The sequence below is a fragment of the Polypterus senegalus genome, chromosome 5 (assembly GCF_016835505.1).
Source record: "Polypterus senegalus isolate Bchr_013 chromosome 5, ASM1683550v1, whole genome shotgun sequence".
NCBI lineage: Eukaryota > Metazoa > Chordata > Cladistia > Polypteriformes > Polypteridae > Polypterus > Polypterus senegalus.
Window position 1 is genome coordinate 112,268,394 of NC_053158.1, and position 22,881 is coordinate 112,291,274.

The 22,881-nt window shown below is 35.6% G+C and overlaps 1 protein-coding gene across 1 annotated transcript in view; it reads left to right on the forward strand.

Annotated features, from left to right (window-relative positions):
* Positions 1-22,881, forward strand: part of agap3 (ArfGAP with GTPase domain, ankyrin repeat and PH domain 3) — an 843,333-nt gene that overhangs the window by 595,588 nt on the left and 224,864 nt on the right. Inside the window, exon 10 of the mRNA XM_039753235.1 lies at positions 13,111-13,215. Within this exon, the coding sequence (XP_039609169.1) occupies positions 13,111-13,215 (105 nt within the window). The remainder of the gene's footprint in view (positions 1-13,110; positions 13,216-22,881) is intronic.

Here is a 22,881-nt window from a genome sequence, read left to right on the forward strand (position 1 = left end):
AATACTTTCCGGATGCACTGTATATGCAAGTTTTGTATTCGCATTGTAGGGTTCTGGTCTATGACTCAAATTATTCTTCACTTCAGACTGAAAGTTATGTCATTATGCCTAGCTTAGCAAACACTGTGTTATGTGCTGTATCTGTATCACATAACGTTGAAGTAATTTTCATCTTACTGAGAGTCTTTATCCTTCACAGAGCCTGTAACTGTACGTTTCCTGTTTAAATGTTTGTGCATCTCCATTGTGCTATCATACCATACCAAGTTTAGATCTACACATTGTGCAACTCACTTCCTTTTTTTCTGCTTTCAGAATAAAGTGCTTTCAAACTCTGGATGTCTTAGGTGGCACTGTCTTTTCTGCCACCTGCTTACCGTCTGCCTTTTTTGAAATATGTTCACAATTGAATGAAGTAGTGACACAATTGTGCAGCACAACGTACTCAGCCTAATGATGTAATTAATTAATTGATGAAAGTGATCGTTGTAAACATTTTTAGTAATAGATTATTATTGATAATGTTGATTAGTTATTGTAGCTCTAAGTACAATACACAAACAGAACACAAGTAATCCTCTTCATAGAGACAAATGGCCAATCTATCATTGCCACCTGAGATCTACAATACAGTAGCACAAAATATGTTATTCTTGTACAGTGCTCCTTGACAAGTGCAGAAGCATAGTGTTGCAACAACTCTCAATGCAAAATGCTGAAATAGATTATACCACTCATTAAATACAGAGCTATCACATTAAAGGATACAGATTTGTTCAAATACATCAAAAACAAATTAGACATTATTTAACATAAATGCAAAACAATATGTCCATCTTTTAATTGTAGAAGTACAGCCAGATTTTAGAAAAGGAATCGGACAAGCTAAACACGGAGTCTTGGAGACTTTGGCCAACTAGCCGCCTCTCCTCTACTGGCCATTCTACAGCTGAGTCAGTGCTGGGCAGGCCACTCTGGTGAAAGGACCCTTCTACCTCAAGATTCCATTGCTTCTTTATCTGAGACAACTTTTCCATAGGCAGGCAAACAATTTGGCAGTAGAGTACCACATGAGGATACTGTGAAGAGAAACAGAATCGGGGAGGTTTAGTTACAGTTTATTCATACTACGTTATTCATAATATCGTACTAAGGACGAATCACAGAGATACAATATGCACAACTAATCAACAGCTCTGCTCAGTGTGTGCTCAGCTGATGTAGCAAGCCTTCAGCATGGATTAAAAAGCTGAGATAGAAGCTGCACTTTTTATAGAATTAGGCAGACCATTCCAAAGCTTTGGGGCCCTGTAACTAAAAGCTCAACCTCTATCTGTTATTTTATTAATCCTTGCAATCATAAGCAGAATGGCATCTTGAGATCTTAATGTATGCACTGGTTTGTAAGTAATGATAAGTCAGATACGTAAGCAGGGCCTTGGCCATTTAAGGCTTTACATGTTAAAAAGATGTTTAAATCTGCCCTAAACTTAACTGGGAGCCAGTGTAATGACATAAGAACTGGAGTCATGGGTTCATACGTTCATGTCCTTGTCCTTTCAGTAGCATTTTGAATTACTGAAAGCTGTATAAAGATCAGCCAGTGAACACCACATTGCAGTAGTCAATCCTAACCGAAATAAATGAATTAATTAATTTCTTAGTATCCTGCTTACTTAGACACCGCTTTAATTTTCCAACATTTTTAAGATGGAAAAAACATACTCTAGATTGTTTTGTAATGTGTGATTTAGTGACATGCTAGTGTTAAAGATAACACCTAGATTGCAAGCTGATTCTGTAAAACTAATGATGATTCCAACTGAGTTAAATAATGACAAAATATTGTTGCGATCAGCATCATTCCCTCCAATAATTAACATTTCTGTTTGTCTGTGTTCATAGCCAAGTAGTTCTTTTCCATCCTCCCCTTTAACTCACTAATGCATCTAATTAAGGACAACACCAAATGTCATTTGATTTAAAAGAAATGTATAACTGGGTGTTTTCTGTGTAGGAGTGAAGATTAATATGTTTTCTAAATTTAGTTTCCAGTGGACCTATTCCACTTACTATAAATGTGTACAATGTGCAGAACAATGACCGACTGTTTTATGAGCTTAACTACAGCTTCAAAGTCCATGTTAATGAAACATTCACCTTGGATGAAGATAATGATAACCATAATTATATTACATTTTATTTTTCATATGTTCAAAAGCCTTTATAGGTATTTGAAAGGATACAATAGGAGTAGAAGCATCTACAAATCTAAATAAATAACACAGTTAAGAAATCAGTATTATATCATAAATTCAAGTGGAGCTTGTGTTGTGGCAGTTCCTTAAATACAAATGAACTCCTAAATAATTTTCTTTTTAGTGCCCTTTGTTTTTTATTTACAAATAACGAAATTTAGTTTTGACATGGATGAATACAAAATTGATATTACTAGTGCTGATTGGCAAAATTTGCTGAAGAGTTTTTCACAGTAAATACACTGTTTTATTTGGTCACCTTGTTTTTCCCCAAATATTTTCTTGAAGATTCACTGTGTGGCCAGTTTAGACACACTTTTTTTTCTTTTCTTTCAACAGCACTCAGTAATGCTTTTCAATACCAGTGTGACATTGCAGAGTTGTAGCAGCCAGTGTTGAATGGGACAGGTTCCTAAGTATTTAAACTAGAAATGAGTCTGTGTATTAGTGTCTTAAAGGTAACGTCTTTAAGTGCAGACCTGTATGTTACCTGTAATGTAATATGTAAGCTTGCCTCTAATATAATCCTGTGTGCTATGTAGTTGATACAAACAGAAAGGAGTGAAGAATCCACATGCTTTAGTGTTTAGCGCTTATTTGGTGACAGTGGCAGTGAATGAGCAAAAGTGTCAGGGGGTAAAAAGCAAACTGTACTTTTCTGTTTGAAATAGGCAAGTACCTGCTATCAAATCGGTTCGTGGCAAGCCTTAATAAATTCATACTTGCTCTCTGCCAATGTCAGCAAGAAACTCTCCTGTTCTTATATATAATTCCATTCATATTTTTTTTTTCTCATAAAGGTACAGGGGTTAGCACTGCTGCCTTACAACTCAGGTCACATTGTTGGTAACAGTTATCAGTCCTGGTTAGTTGGCCGTTATTCCCGTTACTCCTGAAGGATACTTAAAGACCATTTTACCATTATACTCCATTCAAATCTATCTCAGTTTCTCCTTCCCCATTGACTTCAATGCATTTGGCTGAGTTTGACAAAGCTCCCAGGTGTTTTTGTTAATGTTGAGATGAATCAAATTTTGCTCGTGACTAGCTGTCATTAACACCGAGACACAGTATGTGCATTGTTAGCCTTTTTTAATCCCTTTTTTAATTTCATAACCATCTGTTACTGAATGTAACTAATGTGCAAAAAGTTTTTTCACAGGTAAGCAGCTAGCCATTTAATTAAGTTGTAGAACTCTATGCGGAAAGTTCCCAGAGTCCTAAATATTCATTCCAGCCATCCTCTCTTTGGGAGTATGAAATGAAACCCTGACAAATTCCTCACAAGACGCACAGTGTGTCTTACAATCATCAGTTAATTGTGAATTATCATGCCATTATTATGGTTCTTCCAACTCCACAAAGTACTATATCATTTTCAAAGACAGTAGGATGTGTAAGCATCAGGACGGCACACTGTGTATACTCTACCAATGTTTAAAACTTTAAATGACAAAAAACACAAAACTGTTTCACAATCACTTTATTAATATGTTTGAAATTTTTTTTGTAAAATAAGTGATAAAGCATTATACATTTTCGCTAATTTCCCTTTAGCTGACATTTTCCGGACAAGGTCTAACCTGCATGCAATGTTGAGTTATGACCCTCTACAGGAACGGAAATTGTTTGTAACCAGGGACCCCCTTTTAACTGAAACATAAAGTTCTGGGTAAGAACAAGAAACAATAAAGAGGAACAATAGCAATATTATTAAGGTAGATAAAGGTGGAGGGGGGTATAAATCAGTAGCCAACATGTTTGAGTGCCTCTGCTGTCACCTAAAACAGAAGAGCACTAGGAAACGCTACTGTAGCAGCTTGTAGTAATGCTAATTCCCCCCATACAACTAGGTAGTCAAATTCTTTTAATTATTCAAAATGATGTCATGCCTGCAGTGGGCTGGCGCCCTGCCCAGGGTTTGTTTCCTGCCTTACACCCTGTGTTGGCTGGGATTGGCTCCAACACACCCCCGTGGTACTGTAGTTAGGATGTAACGGGTTGAATAATGGATGGATGGATATTGTCACGAATAACATTATAGATTACCTTCCATACGTAATCTGGCCACATCAGGAGCCCAGTTATTTTGCATCCTTCACATTACACTAAGGAACGCATTGTGCCACATCCAGTATAATCTTTTTGTTTATGAAATTTTAAATGCAAGGTGAAAAAAAAATTTAATGCTCAGCACATGCACTATTGCAAAAATAATTTCTTAAGTAACTGCTACTTTTCAAGGTGGCATTCTCATTTGGTAAGTCTTCCTCTATTTCAAATCATATTTTTATTGCACACTGATTATTATCAATTGTAAAGCAGTAATAACTTATTTGAAAAGTTGAAAACAAATTTATAGTCAAATTTTCAGTTTCTAAAAGACTTGGCATTTGGAAATCTGCAATATAATCTGACTAAGGAGCTTTCACACTCATTCCCACTATTCTGAGTTGTTGGTATGATTTTTGACACTCTCCATTGAGTTATCTTTCAAATATTTGTTCACAGTTATATTTAAGTAAACTGTTATGTGGTCTATTCGGTAAGTGACAATTTCTTGTTTTTTGAAGAGAGAGGAAAACATCTGATGAAACTTACAATAAGACTCATTAATATATCCTGTAGAACTGGGAAACAGTATATATAGACTGCAATGATTAACCACTCCTGATATTGCAGTAGTAAATGCCTTGTCTGATTTTTGTTGCTGTCCACAGAAATCCTAGTAATATGTATGAAAAACAAGAAGTTCTATTATGTGAAGTTATTCTAAAACTCCCAGCTTTATTTTATAGCAACATTTATTTGAAATGTTTGAATTTATCTAGAGAATGGGTTTCAGAACCAGACTTTGTTGTAAAAGTTGTCATTCCTCTGAGAAAGTAGACCAATGAGGAAGAGGCCCCTGCTGAGAGAGAAGATTACATTTAAATTACCATTTACAATTTACATGGTCCTGCAATTATACTTGCTGTTGAAATTCTGATACTAAAAGTGAGGAAAAGAAACTGATTCCCTGCGCAATTAGCCCTTAGAGAGTGATCATGGCTACTTGCACAATTTCACGACGTGTTGCTTCACAGCAATGTCATGTTCTACAAGACAAACCTTCACATTGCCTCTCTGATATCTTTATTGTCATGTCAGCGGTCCTTTTAATTTGCCAGTAATTTCAACTGAAATTAGTTTGAATATTAGATAAGGAAGAGTAACAATTTTAAAACATCAAGGTAACAGTATGTAGCACGTAAAAATAACATTAATTAGAAAGATAAAAAAAAACAGATATTGCAGAATCAGTCAGGGTTTAATGGTTTTAAACTTTCAAAAATAATGATTTTGCAAGGCATTAATGAAATGTCACTGTGTTACTATAATAAGTTAAAGAAATGCTAATGGAGATTATCTCTGATTTCAAAGACAGTGAATTAGCTTCTTCTCTGTATAGGAAACCGTCTCTTCAGTGCATGTTAAGTGTGCAAGAATGCAATATATATTATTTAAGAAAAGGAAGAAAGGCTGCACATAATATACTCTTACCCATTCAAACAGTTTTGGTTTAAATTTATTTATCAACCTAACCTGCCCGTTTCAAATTCAAGACAGAAAAACTGTTTTGATGATGATGATAAACAATTTTAAAAGAAACTCCATGCACCTAAAAGAAACGAAAATCAAAGACCAGGCAGCGGAGACCGTTGACAGGTATAAATATCTAGGAAGAGTGATGGACTCAAAAGTGCTTTAAATGAGAATGCAGAAGCCATCGGTTTAAGGAAGCTGAGTCGTCTTCATGCGAGTTGTAATATTATGCCAATCTTTTATAAATCTTGTATTGGCTTTGTCTTTACTTATGTTCTGCTTGCCTCATTTTAAAATCTTAATGACATCAACAAAAACATAATAAATTAAATTGTAAAGTGAAGCAGTGAAATGGCAAGGGCTGAATAGTTGGATCTAATAGACCTGTTTAATAAGCAAATATTATGGAAAGCAGAGTGTGTTTCATCAGACAGGACTCATCAACTACATTCTCAGTTTATGTTGTTGTTATCAGGTCACAGGTTCGAGATTCCATTGAAATAAAGAAAAGGGTACAAATGCTGTTTTAACCCAACTGTTTTTAATCTTAAAAAAATCAGCTTTAATAAACATCCATGGGCTTAAATCATAGGCTAGACAGCTGTAATTTGTCAAACCTAAATGTTGGTTTAATATGTTTAATCTAATGCTTCTCCAGAAGTGCTAACTACTATATTGTATTTATTTGTACTAAGTTTATGGCTGTTTTCTTTGAAAATGTGTTTTAATGTTATATTGTGGTGTCATTGTAAAACCAACCGATAAAACAAATTTCCGTCTTGGTAAAAAAAATTGCATTTGGCTGTGAAAATAAATATTAAAGTTTTGCTGTGGTGTCATTAAGATATTCAGTGCTTGTTACTGGATTTATCAAAAAGTATGGTAACAGAAGCTTTTCACTGACCAGTTTATAAGGCAACTGTCTACATGTGTTTCAAAAGCAAGACAGCAGCTTGTCCAGTAGGGAAGAAAGGAGGAACTATAAACAGGAGCCCCACATGGCTGTCTGTGCTTGTTTGGTTTTCGTGGAAAGCAGACAATGGTGAAGATGGCTGATATGTTGGTACTGGCAATATTCATGTTGCATGAAGGCACTGCTCAACCTTTGAAATAACATAGTTTTGCCTTCTGAGCTTTTAAAAAAATAGAGCTGCACTGACGCTCTGCGACATGCCAGTGAATTATTTCACAGCATGCAAGTATCTTAATCTACATAATTAAATTGCCATTTTAGTGTTGCACACAGCACCTAAGGGCTTCAGGAAAAGTGGCTGTTCTTTGCAATGTTCAACAGGCGTACAAGGTGGCCTGTTTATTTGCAGATTACTTAAGATACTGTATGATTATCACATCCTACCTGATGGCATTCTAAATAGCTAATTTATTGTATGTTCCGTATTACCAGTGTACTATTTGAGCACTAACAAGGCCTTCTGAGCCCTCTGATTACTATTAAAGGCTGTAAACAGAAGATGATAGGCAATTTTTGCCAAACCTGAGAAACAGTGATATAATCGAGCCTCTTGAGTTATGTTAGGGTTTTCTGAAGAAGCAGTTTAGTATTGATATTTTTTAAAGATAACAATTAGTGTACATTCACACTCTATTGTAACTGAGGCATTAAGTTTATGTGTAGAATGTCATTGAGAAATGCACATACTGAACAGAAATATTAATTATTTACACATATATTGCAGTTTTAAAACCTCCTCAAAGCAATTTACATAGAGAATAATGAATTACTTAAACCACCACCAATGTATAGCATCCACCTGGATGATGTGATGGCAGTCATTCTTGTGTCATTACGCACACCGCACGTTAACAGTTAGGTGGTAAAGGTGTGTGAGAGACAGTCAGTAAGGGTCAAGGTGATGATTAGGGGGCTAGAATGACCAGGCCATGGTGGGCAGTTTAACCAGTAAATTGGGGGACACCTTACTGTTTTTGAAAGATGCTCAGGAATCTTTCATGACCGCAGAGGTGGTTTACATGCTTAATCTTAAGAGACATTATAGGATATAAGTGAGAAACTGTTAAATATGCCACCAAAGACTGCTAATTCCATGTACCTAAAGAAGCTGGATTACATCTAGAAGTAGTATATTCCAGTAAGTCAAACAAGTTCTCAATATTAGTGCTGCTGGCAACAATAAGGTCAATGCAAAAATAGGCAGCAGTTGTGTATTTTAAAAGGAGACAAAAACAAAAATTAACTGCATATTGTTTATTAGTTTAATGCATCTGATTGTAATTAACCTGTAACAATATAATGGTCCACGGAATTGCCAAACTATTCCAAATACCATAACTGCTTTAACATTGTTACTCTCACTGCACCACCTTCTTCTTCTTTCAGCTGTTCCCGTTAGGGGTTGCCACAGCAGATCATCTTTTTCCATATTACACTGCACCACTCAGAGCAGCTGATCGGAAAGAGAATTATCGGTATACAGCATCAAGCACACGCTGCCTCAGCCATGCTTCCTATTTGAACTGCTTCTCACGTGGCAAACGCTTCAAAAACTTTCTTGTACGGACATCACGGTTCAGAAACAGTTTCATCCCAAGAGCTCTAAATGCACTCAATCAGTCCATCAACTGCTCCTTGTAGAATTGTTTGTACTTAGAAGTACAATCACCTCACTGTAAACTTTATAAAGCGCGTATTTACATATGATGACAAAATCATTTTTAAGATGAAATGCAGCAAAATATGTTTATTATACAGATGAAACTTTAACTTGCGATTGTTCCTGCCTCGCACTGTATGCTTCACTGGGACTGGAGTGAAGGACAGAATAATTAAACATGTACTATGAAGATATTTCAAGTTCCTTAAAAGTTTTGAAGAATCGACGTTATAAGCTTACAGATGGCTTAACGTCTATTACAGAGCAGATTGTGTGGTGATCAGTTACTTGGAGAAAGAAAAGGAAGGACAGGAATTGGAGGTTAGTATGTTTCAAAGAGACGGTACTGCAGGGGCAGCCTTAGGCACGTGCAAACTGTGCACCTGCACAGGGCCGCCAAGCCAATATATATTAAATATAAAACAGAAAGAGAAAATAACGACACAGCTAAAAATGCAGTGGCAAATTTCGGCAAAAGTTAAACGCTTGTGTCATGAGCACGAGGCAGCTATGCAGTGGCCATCCTCTGTGCATAAGATACCTTATTGACATTGGCGGGGGCGAAGGGGCCACCAATTCTTTCTCTGCCCAGAGCCACCACGAGCCTAGGGCCACCCCTGAGTACTGCTGCAATAAATTATTTCATCGAAGGTCGCGCACAATCACTGTGCCACCATGAAACCCATGTTTAAAAAACGTACTTTAACTCCTATCATCATGAAAATGATATCACGTATACATGGTTCCTGCCTTGTGCCCTGTGTTGGCTGGGATTGGCTCCGGCAGACCCCCGTGACCCTATTCGGATTCAGCGGGTTAGAAAATGGATGGATGGATGGATGGATCTCAGTATTTTAGTTATTCAGAGAGCTGTAATATCATGAATGTAATGGATTCTGTGTCCTGTCGGAGGAAGAGAGCCGGGTTAAAAAGCACGTAGTGATTCACACACAGAGTACACATACAAAACAAAACATTTAACATGCTACTTTAATCACGATGTGATTTGAGAAACTGGTTAATTAAACAATTTTTAAATGAAGTTTATGATGTTCTACTTTAATGACAAAATAAACTATGTGGTTAGTGGAAAGTGGAAATTTCAAGATTGAAGTTGACATTTCGTGCTTTTTCCCCACTGTGTGCCTTTTTTTTTCCCTCGGTACCCTAATAAGCTTTCATATGACACTCAGATGGTGGGCTACGACTCGCCTTTTCATGGCGACTTTGATATCTGACAACTTCTTTTTTATTTCGGGCACTGTGCGACTTTGTGAACTTGAGCTTTCAAGTTTCTCCAACATGCTATGTCACTCTGATCAACTTCGTTTTTTTATACCACGGTTTAAATCAACAAATAGTTAATGTTTTTTCGTTGCCTCCACTTGGTATTTGCTGAAATTCTTATATTTCCCCCCGTGCTTTTGCCATTGTCGTTTCACAGAAGGCTGAGCTTAAGGGTTATTTATATTGATTTGCATATTCAAAGATGCATAATCCTGGGAGGAATTGGGGTGGGGTGGGGTGGGACAGCAGGCGCATGCACGTGTGTTACTTTTCACTCTGACTGGGATTTATGTAGCGTAAGAACGTGGAAGTTGGAGTACGCACAGATTCCTGCATCTGGATTTTTCTGTGCTTAAGCACATTTTGGCTTTTGTGCTAATGTCATGTTATAGTGCGAATTCTATGCACGGCGTTATGCATGAGGCCCCAGGTGACTTGAGTCGGGGAATTGAGGTGCAAGGACTGAATGACCTATTATATCCAAAAAAACATTGCTTAAATTTTAAATGACCTTGGTAAATAACAGCAAGTGGAATGTGTTTTTTTTTAAATAATATTTACAAAACTTCAATAAATAATGCAGTTTTCTTTGCTTTTCTCTGTAATACTCCTATGCCTGATCTATATTTTGTAGTTTGTCACTGGATATTTTATATTAGAAAATAACCTTGCCTCACAGATCTAATATTTTAATTTGTAATATGTAATATGATTTTCTTTGTACAATCTAAGTATTTTATACTAACTGGCTTGGTCCACAATAAGTTGCGGATCTAGTGATTAAATCTAAGTGTAGAATCATTAGCGGGAGTTTAATCTGCAAAGGTAATGCAGTATTCTCAACAGAGATCTATGCATCTACAGTAATGCTCTGAAATTATTTAATTTCCTAAAGAAAATTATTCTATATTTTTTTAGGGTCACAGTTGAATGAGATACAGTACATATTTACAGTTGTTGATACCTGGCATCCTGTTGTAACTGCTTTGTGCACAGATGTTGAGTTTTGCTGACCTTTTGTTTCTTTTTCTTCTGGCATCTACACCAAGTCTGAAAATGTTGGCATATTTGGATTAATTAGTGCATCATAATTATATATCAATTCCTTGTCTATTGCAGGGTTTTTTTTGTTGTACTGTATTTGATCTCCTTGTATGCTTTCTTAAAGCTTCTCTTTCTAATGTTGCTATTCGGATAATTCATTTTGATGAGAATTCTCTCTGCATTGCTTTTTTACCTACCTTTATTTATATTTGATGTAATTGATTCCTTAAATATGATTGATGGATAGGTCAGTGTGTTAATTGATAAAAAAAAAAAAACAGTTTTCTTTGAATTCCAGGAAAACTGGTTTTATTTGATAGATTCCGTTAATTGTTGTAGCACAACTGCTTTCACTTGAAAGCAAGCTTCTTTTAATTGTTGTCACCAGACAGATGGAAACCAACATATATTTATATTCATATAAAATCTTTCAGTACAGAGAATTTACTATAGAATTCTTAATATCAGTGCTAATGTTTGTGATGCAGCTCTGGTGGAATGAAAAATACATTACATTTTGTTACTACATGCATTTCAAAATACATTCCAGTTGATGCTGCACTGCTAAAGTTAGCACTTACTTACTTTTAATAGTGTGTAACTGCCAGATGGACAGAAATCTGCTTATACAGTGTATAGCTAAAGATGTACACTACTAGACACAAGTTTGTAATCACCCAAAATGTTTGATGATTTTGATAGAAGTTGGTACATTTTTTATTAAGATACCATTAAATTGTTTTAATTTTAACATACAGCCATCACTAGCATATCTAATAGCTATTACTGCTTGAAATGACAGATATTTAATTTATTATTCACATATGACTGCAAACAACAACAGAAATTCCTTCAGTGTCCTAATGGTAAGCTCCCTTAGCTTATCCTTAATTAGGTATGCTTAAATGCTAATTGCTTATTAGAAACAAACATTGTAATTGTGATATCACTGCTAAAACCTGTTCTGTTCACTTGGGTTGAAAGGCATTGTCACTCCTAACATTCAGTTCTAGGTGTTTTTTTTTTTTTTTGCACCGAATAAAGGTTATTCCTTGTGACAGATTGCCAAGAACCTTAACATTTCTTTCAAAGATGTCTGTCATTGTCTTGAGAGAAGAGTGCAAAGGCATTGCACACTCTGATGTACTTCATCTCCTATGTAGTACCTTGCAACCCAAATGAAAAGAACGAAAGGTTTCAACAGGGCTAATGCAATTACATTACCTTCATGTAGGACACTGAAGAAATAGCTGCTGAACAGAAATAAATTTATGCAAATCATTAATAATATATAAATTATATATAAATTATTTTAATGGTATCTTGATAAAAAAAAATTATTGATTTCTCTCAAAAACATAAAGATTTCTGGGTAATTCCAAACATTTGACTGGTAATATATATTAATATAGCAAAAACAGAGCAATTTTGCCACTAAAGACATTATAAATATATTTCACAGAGAGTCATTGATTGAACAATTCTGATGGGTTGATTTAAAATTATGAATAAGCTGAGCTAACATGAATGATACTGGTAAAACTAAATAAAGTCCCCCTAATCCCTCGTAAGCCAGGTAAGTGACATGCAGCATTTCATATAGGCATGCTACTCAACAGATGGCAGTAGTTAGCTGTATATCTCAAGTTTTACCATCTAAAGGACTATAAATATGTGAGGAAAGGGAAAAACTGGATTATCTCTTTATTGATAATCTGCTTCTACAAATCACAGGCAGTAATATGTTGTGGTACAGCAATTTTACTTTTCGGTTAGATATCATATTACAAACTAAAATCTGCTATCCGTCCTTGATGGAGGAGTTTGAATGGTTAAAACAAACTTGATATTTTGGAACTGGCACTTTTGGAAATCTATCAAACCTCAGTTTAAAATGTATAAATTTCCCAAAAAAATATCAGAAGGAGTCTAGGTAAAAGTTATGTAAGTAACCACACACACACATGAACACACTTATCATGAAATCTGCTTGCATATTTGAATAATGCGTATTTGTTGTTTTCAGCGTGGTCTTAATATTTTTGTTACTTTTGTTTTTTCTTCTTTTCCTCCTCATTTTCTTTCTGGAGTCTGAATTCAGACCACATCTCTCGTGGTCATCTGGAAACACACTTTTTTACCCCCTCCCCGGGATTATCTTCCATAGTTTTTCTAATCTATTATTTTTTTTCATACGCAGGACACAAAAAATTACTTTTCATCTTCAGAAGTATATGATAAGGTATCAATGCATATTTAACATTGCTCATTAACAACATTATTTCATTTGTTCTTTCCCTCAGGGCATACTTCTAAAGAGAAGTGGCAAGTCTCTGAACAAAGAGTGGAAAAAAAAATATGTGACCCTCTGTGACAATGGAGTTCTAACCTATCACCCCAGTTTACATGTAAGTTAGCCCATTTCCGTTCAAAGCAATATGTATCAGTGTTATAATTCAGTGTTACAACTGCATTTCATTCTTACATCAAAATATATTGTTTAAAAATGTATTTTCATCTTTTACATTCTCTAAACGTACAACTTCCTTGAAAATATTTGAAGATATTTTTTGCATTTGGTTTTAAATTCAGATGTTATTTATTTTTTGTAATCTTTGCCTTACTATGGACTAATACCATGTACATTGTTGGTTTCTACCTTGCACATTATGCTTCTGACATAGGTTTTGGCCCCTACAGTCCTGAACTAGTTTAAACCAGTTTCTAATTCTTTTTGCCCACAGTTTTTATAATGATCTTATGGCTTTTCAGTCAATATTACATTGATATATGCCATCTGTTTCCTACTATTTCCATATTTTTTGCTCCATAAAATGCACTTTTTTTTCCCCCAAAAAGAATGGTGGAAAAGTCTGTGCGTCTTATGGAGCGAATATTGTATCATAGACCATGTGTATTACCTGACAAAAGTCGACATCCAGGAGTAGACGGCAATAATCATCTGTTAATAGCGACAAAACTCACCATTACGTTACAGGCATTCCCTCTCTGCTTGGAGGAATGTTAGACTCATTGACTCTGCATCTAATCCTTGCGTGTGCTTGAATTCTGAAATGTAAACAAAGGCAAGATGGCATCGACATCTCACAAGGAAGCGAAGCGAAGCAGATGCAGAAAACAAAATACTAAGCAGATGATGTTTTGCGCATTATCACTGAATTGGACTCTGATTTTTCAGAATCTGATTTTGTTGAGAGTGATCAGGAGAATCGAGCAAGAGAGTGAGGAACTGGCATCAGCTGATCGAACACCAGCTGATTGGCTGAGCGCATTCCCGTAGCCGATGCACCTATGGCAAGATTTGTGTGGGAGGAATACCCAGACATTGATCCGTGGGAGCCAAACTGGCTACTGGACTTCACAAGACAGCATGGCTTGCTGTTGGACATGACAGATTACTAGCTGCTAGACTACTTCAGGCTGTTCATTACTGAGGCTGCTTTTTAGCTACTGTCAGACAAGACAAACAGGTATGCAGAGCAATTTTTTGAATCGCAGGCTGCTCTTGTACCGCATTCTCATTTTTCAAAGTGGAAATCCACAACAAAAGACGAGATGAAGGGCTTTGTGGCATTACAGATAGAGATGGGACTAGACTGGCAATATAACTTATAGGGAGCATTAGTCCAAACTTGTTTTGTCCCTTGTTGGCTTTGAACAGGTTATGCCGCAGGATAGGTACGTGATCCTGCAAAGTGATTGTGAGCAACTGAGCTTCATAAATTCTGACACTAGCGACAAAAGGAGGAGTTCTCGGGGTTTACAGAAAACTAGAAGAGTGCTTGAACCTTAAAGTCTCTCCTCATTTGTTAATGACAGTGATGATGGTTCTTAATACTGTTGTTGATTTTATATGGTTGAAATATTATTCTGCTATATTTTATTAAATATATTAGTACAATATTTGGTTCAGAATATTTTTTTCTTGTTTTCCTCCTCTAAACCTAGGTGCGTCTAATGGTCAGGTGCATCTTAAGGAGCAAAAAATATGGTACTTAAAAACTAAGAGTTACCCTTTCCTATGACTGCAAATTTCTAACATCCACATTTTGAGCAAAAATAAATACACTGGTTGGCATTAATTCCACAAAGTTTCCATTAAAGGGTCTAAATTAAATCCATTTAGCTTGCTATTCAATGCAGCACATTAAAAGAAACTTTATTTCAAAACATGTTACCATCTCGCTATTATAAAAAAAAAAATCTTGGGAGGGAGACTAGGGAGACGAGATGTGATCTTCTCAGAAGACAATTTGATGTCCCGCGAGAGACACTTTAATGTCACACGAGACAAGGCAGTGAGACAACATTTAAAACAAGTTCACGGACATCTAACATAGCAGTTGTGGGAATGCTTTTGGCAGACAGACTCCATGTGCTCCCAGCTCTTAAAACAATGACAAGCGACAAGCAAAACATGCAGCTCGCCAGGAGCAGCAGCAGTAAGACAGTAGATGATCCAAACGCTTCTCCTTAGCATACGTTCAGTCCCCCCCACATTCACAACGCGAGCGGCAGAGACTTGAAGTGGCAAAAGGACAGCAGCTGTACAGGCTTTTAAATGATAGACGTGCAGCATGACAAGCAGCAGCAAGCCAGCAGATGATCTGACCACTTCTCCTTAGCATGCATTCAGCGTCCCCCCTCACAACGTGAGTGGCAGAGACACGAAGTGGCAAAAGGACCGCTGCTGTACAGGCTTTTAAATGATCAACACGCGGTTTGCCAGCAGCAGCAAGACAACATGATCTGATGGCATCTCCTTAGTGTGCGTTTAGTCGCCCCCCTTCACAATGCGAGCAGCATTATACGTCCTGTGAGAAAGAGATTTAACCACGCCTGGGGCCAGAATTAAAGGAAAAGTATTGTTTTTACAGAAGTTTTAAGGGAAAAGTGAATATGATACATATGTAACAATTCCCATGAAAATAATAATCTTTTTAAATTGTATATCCGGTAAAACAAACCCAGGGGTGGGCGAGCGAAGCAAGAAAGAAATTGTGCATACTTTTCAGAGATTCTACTGTTTGTCCTTTTCTGGGTTGTAGGTACCCTACCTAGGACCTTAGGTGTGACTCATGAACCAACCCTAAATGGAAGCCGCCAGTCTATTGCAAGAAACATTATTGCGCATAATTATACTGACTCATACAAGGGTCTATTGAGAGTCACCATTAACCTGGTAGCATCCACATTTTTTTTTTCAAAGGAACCACAATGGTAGTTGAGAGTGAAAAGGAGAGCCAGATGGGGAAAAGTTGCATAAACATCACTTATGCAAATATGTTGTATTTATTTTACTCTCAACACACAATTTCTGACTTATATACATGTACTAGAGTCCAATATAACATGCTCATATTGCAGTAAACATCAGCTAAAATTTATTTGGGCCTATCTTTATGTTGAGACCATTAAGCCTAAATGCTAAAAGCAGAGGTGTGCAGACATCTCCGTGACAGTCAGAGTTATAATTTTAGTCTATGGGAATTCCTACAAGTCACTACAGATGTGCCTTTGCAAGTGTGATCTTATGTTTGGTCTTTGACATATGTATTTGTACTGACAACACGAAAAAAAATAATCTTTTCTACAAAGTGTTTAGGAAGATGACCAACACCTGTTGTGGGTTCATCTTTTAAACTATTGTTCATTTAATGTTTAATAATTTCATATTCCAGTTTAGTAGATTTGACAGAACAGAGCTGAGTGATGCCTGATGTTGGGGGATAACAGTCCTATGAAAGACGTTATGAGTGAAACTGAAAAGTCCTAGGTACTCCATCACAACCTGTAATCTGTATTTAAACTAACTCCTCTACTCCTTCATCACTTCTACAACTACACTATACAGTAGTTGAAATGCTTCACCAGTTCTGGATTAACTGTGGCCTCTGCTCTTAGTTTTGTAAAGTGAGCGAGTTTTAAATACACTAGTTGTGTTTACTGCTATGATTTACTTAACACAACACATCTCGATGTTCCCATCTTCCTGGATGATCAAGATTCATTATATTCAGGCTGCAGGTGATATTAGTCTAAAAGGTAAATCTGACTTGTTTCTCCATTTACAGCAAAAAAGTACATACAGTAATGCCTTGTGATTCGCAGTGGGGTTAGGGGAGCAGGATTCCCATGAACGTGTAAATCCGCAACTGCATTTTGTGTCCATAGTTACTGCATATTTTAAGTTTATTACATTCAATAAAATGCATAAGTTTTGAGAAACATGAGAGAGAATGATTGCTGCACAATCAAATCTTGGCTGTAACTTTTTACAGAATTTAACTTATAATAAATTTGTGTGTATTTTTATGTTAGAAAACAAAAATAATTAATATTACAGATGCAAAAGAAATCCAACAGCAACATCCAACAAAATGATAAACACTTTTATCAGATGCAGATGATGGTGCTGTAGTTATGAAATCGGCAGTGAACAGCCTCCTGAAAGTTGTGTAACGTATTGTCCTACCATGATGCTAACATATGTAAGATTTGTAGAAGTTGGGAGCACTTTCAGAAGAAGATGTTTTACAACCCAGATGAAGTCACACAAACAACCTGACACAGAACAAGAACATATATCCAGAGAAAACTATTATCTGACAAGTGTAATTGTAATCCAGTTGTACAGTGAAGTGCTGAAATAAAAAGACACCATCCATTGCAATTCTGTCGACTTGTTATGGATCACTTTTAAAAATAAAGCCCTCATCATCCACCCAGCAGCCCTTTCAGCAACTGCTGAAGCTGCCTAATAACACAGCACTCCTAGGGTTGCTGGGATTTGCAGTCCATTTAAGTAGCGGTGCTATAGTCTGTGGTTTTCTGAAATAGTTTGCAAAACTCGCAAATATGCGGATCTGCAAATCATAAAACTCACAAATCATAAGTCCAACATCCATAAAGATACGTATCTGCCAAAAACTACCATCTCACTTAATCTTAAATGACTTACTGCTTGCAGAACTTGCATGCAAAGATCACATGAAACCATTTCATGAAATATAAACTAGTCTTCAGGCAGCACTGTCAATAAGCAGTTATAGATTTTTTTGCTCACCCATGAGAATGCTGAAAATACTTGTTTGCTGTCATTGAGTTTAGAGAAAGAGTATTTATTTAAATTATTAAACTACTGTTTGCAAAGTTGTAATATTTTAATCCCAGTTAACTGGAGAACAGTGAAAGCTTGGCAAGCTGCATACTGTACAACTAGAAAGCTGTGCATGAGTAACAAGGCCATTGGTTTGATGGATTGGTAAAAAAATTGACATTCATACATATTTGCTTCCTAGATCAGTACTTTCAGAGACATTTTCAGTATGTAAAAAAACTTCAGTCTGTTAAAATAAGTACCTTAAAAATTTTACATTCTGAAGCTAACCTTTATTATATCTATCCACTTTTGTGACTGGGAAAACATTAACTGATGAACTTTGTTTAAATAATGAATCCAACATTCATCTTATCTCAGTCCACGGAAGTAAAAGGTTAATTCATCCTCTGTTTGTAATCATTTGATCCATGATCACATTAAATAAACATTAAGTATATTAAACATAAAGGAATTCAAACACGGTTATTTGTAAAATAAAAAAGTCATGAAAGACCTTCTGGATAATATAGCTCCACAGACCATCTGTTTTACAGCCATTTTGCTCTGGACAAAATCAAGCTGAGTAACAACTGCTTCCAAGCTTTACATTGTGGAATTTGTAATGCAAGTGACTCTTAGATTCTAAGACTTGCAACCAATGTGGTTAATCATGTTAAACAGAATCCGGATGTGCATTGTTACATAACAGGGTAAAAAACTGCCTCATCATTCCCTAAGTGATTAAGTGATATAATGTTACATAGATTATGCACTCAGACTATAGAATTTGTTCCTTTAGCTTTATGAGTTTAGGGCAACATATTTATAATTCTTTAATAATTATTTCCATTATCAACTCTCCAGCACAATCCCTTAAGAGGAGTTGTGACAAATACTACCAGAAGATTGAAGGAGCAGAACACATTAAGTTATGTGCACATTTAAACCTAAAATGGGATATACAAAAAAAATACAACACACACCATCTGAGTAAAATACCATTTTATTACATATACTATATTGTGCTTTTTCATTAATTAAATGTTGTATGGAAGCAATTGTGTTGAAATGTGCTGCAGAATGATGCGGTATAGTGTGACCTTTATATTTTGATTTGTTATTGCTTGCAAAGCACTAAAATGAGTGAAACTTGATGAGCTTCACCTTGCTGAACCGCCTCTTCTCAAAGGTTTCCTTATACTGTTTATTCTTTGTCACTTCTGTTCACATAAACATTTAGTGAAGGGAAATTCATATCATTTATGCTAATTAACTGCACTGGAGGGCATTTCTTTACTTTAGTATGTCAAGAAAAACATTTATGGTGGGAAGAAATGTAGCCACACTTTTGTTTTCTAGCTGTTTCGGGATCTAATTAGGAAATGATTAACTTTAGCCTAGGAAGGATGCTAGTGTTGTTTTAGCTGTAGGGATCAGTGGTGCTGTAACCCAAGGATAAACTCCCTCAGACAGTCCTTGTTTTTAAAAGTGAGAAAATATTGAATAAACAGCATTTTCAAAGACTATTCATTTTCTACTATTAAGCTTAAATGAATATTTTTAAACAATTGTTCATAATTAAGTAAAGCATTTCATACATGAGGTAGAAGGTTCAGTAAGGTCCTTTACAAAAATACAGCTTTATTTTTTAATATTGTCCTTGTCATACAGATTATGATTTTTGCTCCATTTTTATCTTATGTACAGCAAATGCAAGGATACATATGTAGTACTAATAGAGTACGTAAAGCAAAGTCATATGCAGTATAATAATTCATTATCTAAGCCTTTTGGACCTTCTGTTAAACCCTTGTGCTAATAAGATTATTTTACATGTTTATTCTAAAAACATTGTAATTAAGAACCAATGACAATTTGAATATACATTTTACATTGTTGTGGAACTACCTTCAGGATATGATAATAATGTAATGGTAGTAGAGGGGCAAACATATTTATTTTTACTTCTTTTTATTATTATATTTTTTGACATTTCTCATCTAGTAGAATACATCTTCCATTGATTTCAGACCTCTTAATTCTCAGGAATCTCTTATTGCAACTATAGGTGAACCTTTTTTATAGCTACATTATTTGTGTACTTATTTGTTTCTTTGAGTTTTACTGGGCCTTACTGTAATTTAAATATTTAATGAGCTGAGTTTTTCTCTTATATTCATGAGTATGATGATACTTTTTTGACTTAAAAAAGACACCTCTATTTTAGTTCAGTTGTTAATGTGAAAACTAATTATATTATACACTGGTGACAAAAAAAGTAAGTTGTAATTGAATTTTACCGAGGAGAGACAACAAATATGTTGGCAGAAGAGTGATGGAAATTGGAAGTACAGGGGAAGAAAAAGGCAGGGAGGTGGATGGATAGAGTAACAAGATTTAAAGGAAAAGGGTTTGACTGGAGAGACAGTGCGTGAGCCATATGGACAAGGTTGAACAAACACATAGATCCCACATAGAACTGGGAAAAGATGAGGAAGAAATAGTCAAGATGGTTTGGACATTTTAAAGATTTATGGGAATCGGGTATCTAAATGCAAATAAAATAGATTTAATTTAGTTGTTGACCACATTAAGCTTTAACACTAGAACTGTCGCACATTTTTTAGTACTCTACCACCAAGGCTATGCCAAGTTTCATTTGAATCTTTTGTTCTCACTAATGGCCCATCACTTCAGCATCCTGACAACACTTCTGCACTGTCCTACTCCCAAACGCCACAGATAGCCTTATACAACTTGAGTGAACAGAAAAAAAATGTCTGAATTAGTGTAAGACTCCCTCATTCAGGGTGTTCATAACAGAGGTAATGATTTAATTCATAAGGTCAAAGTACATAATGACCATGAATAGTTGCATTAAATATATGAAATATCAAAATGTGTTCTTCGGTTTAAATTATTAAAGTCTAAATATTTTCAATTGTAATAGAAATTTGTAATTTTTCACCTCCTGATAGAGGTCCACAGAGGGCTAGATCCCTAGTAAAGGATCAAAGATTATATCATATCCGTAATCATTGTAATGAAAATAGCCTAAAATGATACCCCACATGCTTATGTTTGACATTTGTCATTTTTAACCTTCTTGTAGTGGCTCTTAGAGGGCTAGGACCATCAGTAAAGAATCAAATATCAAAAATATTCTGATATTAATGGTCAGCAAACTTGAAATAACATAAAATGACACTCCATATGCCTATGTTACCGATCCCCATTTTTTTTTTTTTTTTTAAAGTTTTGTGAAATGGAGTTATTTTAACCTCCATATCACCTCCCCTCATATCCCATTAGGGGGTGATCACCTTTGGTCAGCTGCTGTCAATGCCAACTTCAAGTACTTCTGATACTTTTTGCTGAAGACACCTATTAGTTTAGTCTTTATCATAAGGTTGTAATGTTTATGCACAAAATATGACCCTTAAATAGCTTTAATATGAGGGTTTTTCTGTCTAGAGTGCCATAAATAGGGAGGATCCTTAAAAACCTCAAAATCTTCCATGACTACACATTAAAATGAGTCAAACAGTATATCACATGTAGAGGTTTTCTTGTTCCTGTGAGTTAGGAGGTGTCAGACAAAATAGTGATTTGGAGACGTTCTTATGTAATTTTTATGAGCACAATAAATAATATCTTAGTGCACAGCATATATCATTTGCATGTATTTTTGCTCTTCACTCGCAGCTTGATCACTCTGTCAGCTTTGTGCCACTTCACTTATTTTCCCTTCCCCACATCAAATTCATGCTGACTGTGTACTTCTGTGTTTTAAAAACACTGCAAAACTATTTCACGTGTGTTTATAGTTGTTTTTTTACCTAACTGATATGACAGTTTTCAGATTTGTGTTTTTCCTTCATCATGTGTGGTGAAACAATGTGTTATACATTTGACATTTTTTGTTGATTAATTTGTATCTGTCTGTTGAAGTCAGACAGCAATTCACATTTGTGATACAATGTTCATTAAATTCAGTAACAGCAACAGGGGATGATTTGTCAGGGTAAACAGGATATTGCAAATGCAGTCAACTGTAAGCCGGAGGAGAGATTCACACTTGGGTACCAATATTCAGTGGCATTTCTTCTATCGTCAATAACCTTCTGAATAAAATTTCTGCGTTACAACAATGTGAGCATATGAAGCGCCACAATTTATGAAAAGTCAGTGAAGGACAGTAACGTGGCCTGTACCCTGATGAAATAATTAAATCCAACACCAGTTGTCGCTAGTCATGGCACTTCTTGCGTTAAAACCTTACGTTTTATCTCTTACCTCACTGCTTGGTCGCCAGTTAGCATTTTGTGTGAAATACATTTTTATCGCATCTTCTTTATGGCACTAATGTCTACTTAAGCTCCAAGCATGCAGGCAGTTCTCTGGTTGTCGCATTTACCACTACGGCATCTCAAAGCCTTATTATTGATGATGATGTCAATTTGAATGTGTCTGCTAGGAGCAAAATATCATGAAATGCGTCTTTCATTGTCAGTAGTTTACCTGTGTATTTTTTTTATTAAGAGAAAAAAGAAACTCAGTCGTTTTGTTGATTTGGTATTTTCAATCAGTAACACATTATATAGGAAGGATTGCGGATGACATATTTGACTTTTTACACCATTTCATTGCTTGTTGCTGATAATCTGATACATTAAATGTAAGAGATGTTTAAGACATTTTCAGTGAGTCAACTTTATTTACCTACCCTTGTCAATTAAGCCTCTGCTCATTAGAGAAATACACTTGTTTTAAAAAACAGAGTGATACAACTTATTTATAAACCCAAGAAGTATAGAAATTTAACAGCTGCTCACATATCGCAATAAAAGATGAACACAACACAGACCAACAAAACTCAGAAGAGGCTGGCTTTGTTTAGATGTATTTCCTAGATTTTCCAAGCTTTTTTGATTGAGCATTAGAGCATTTA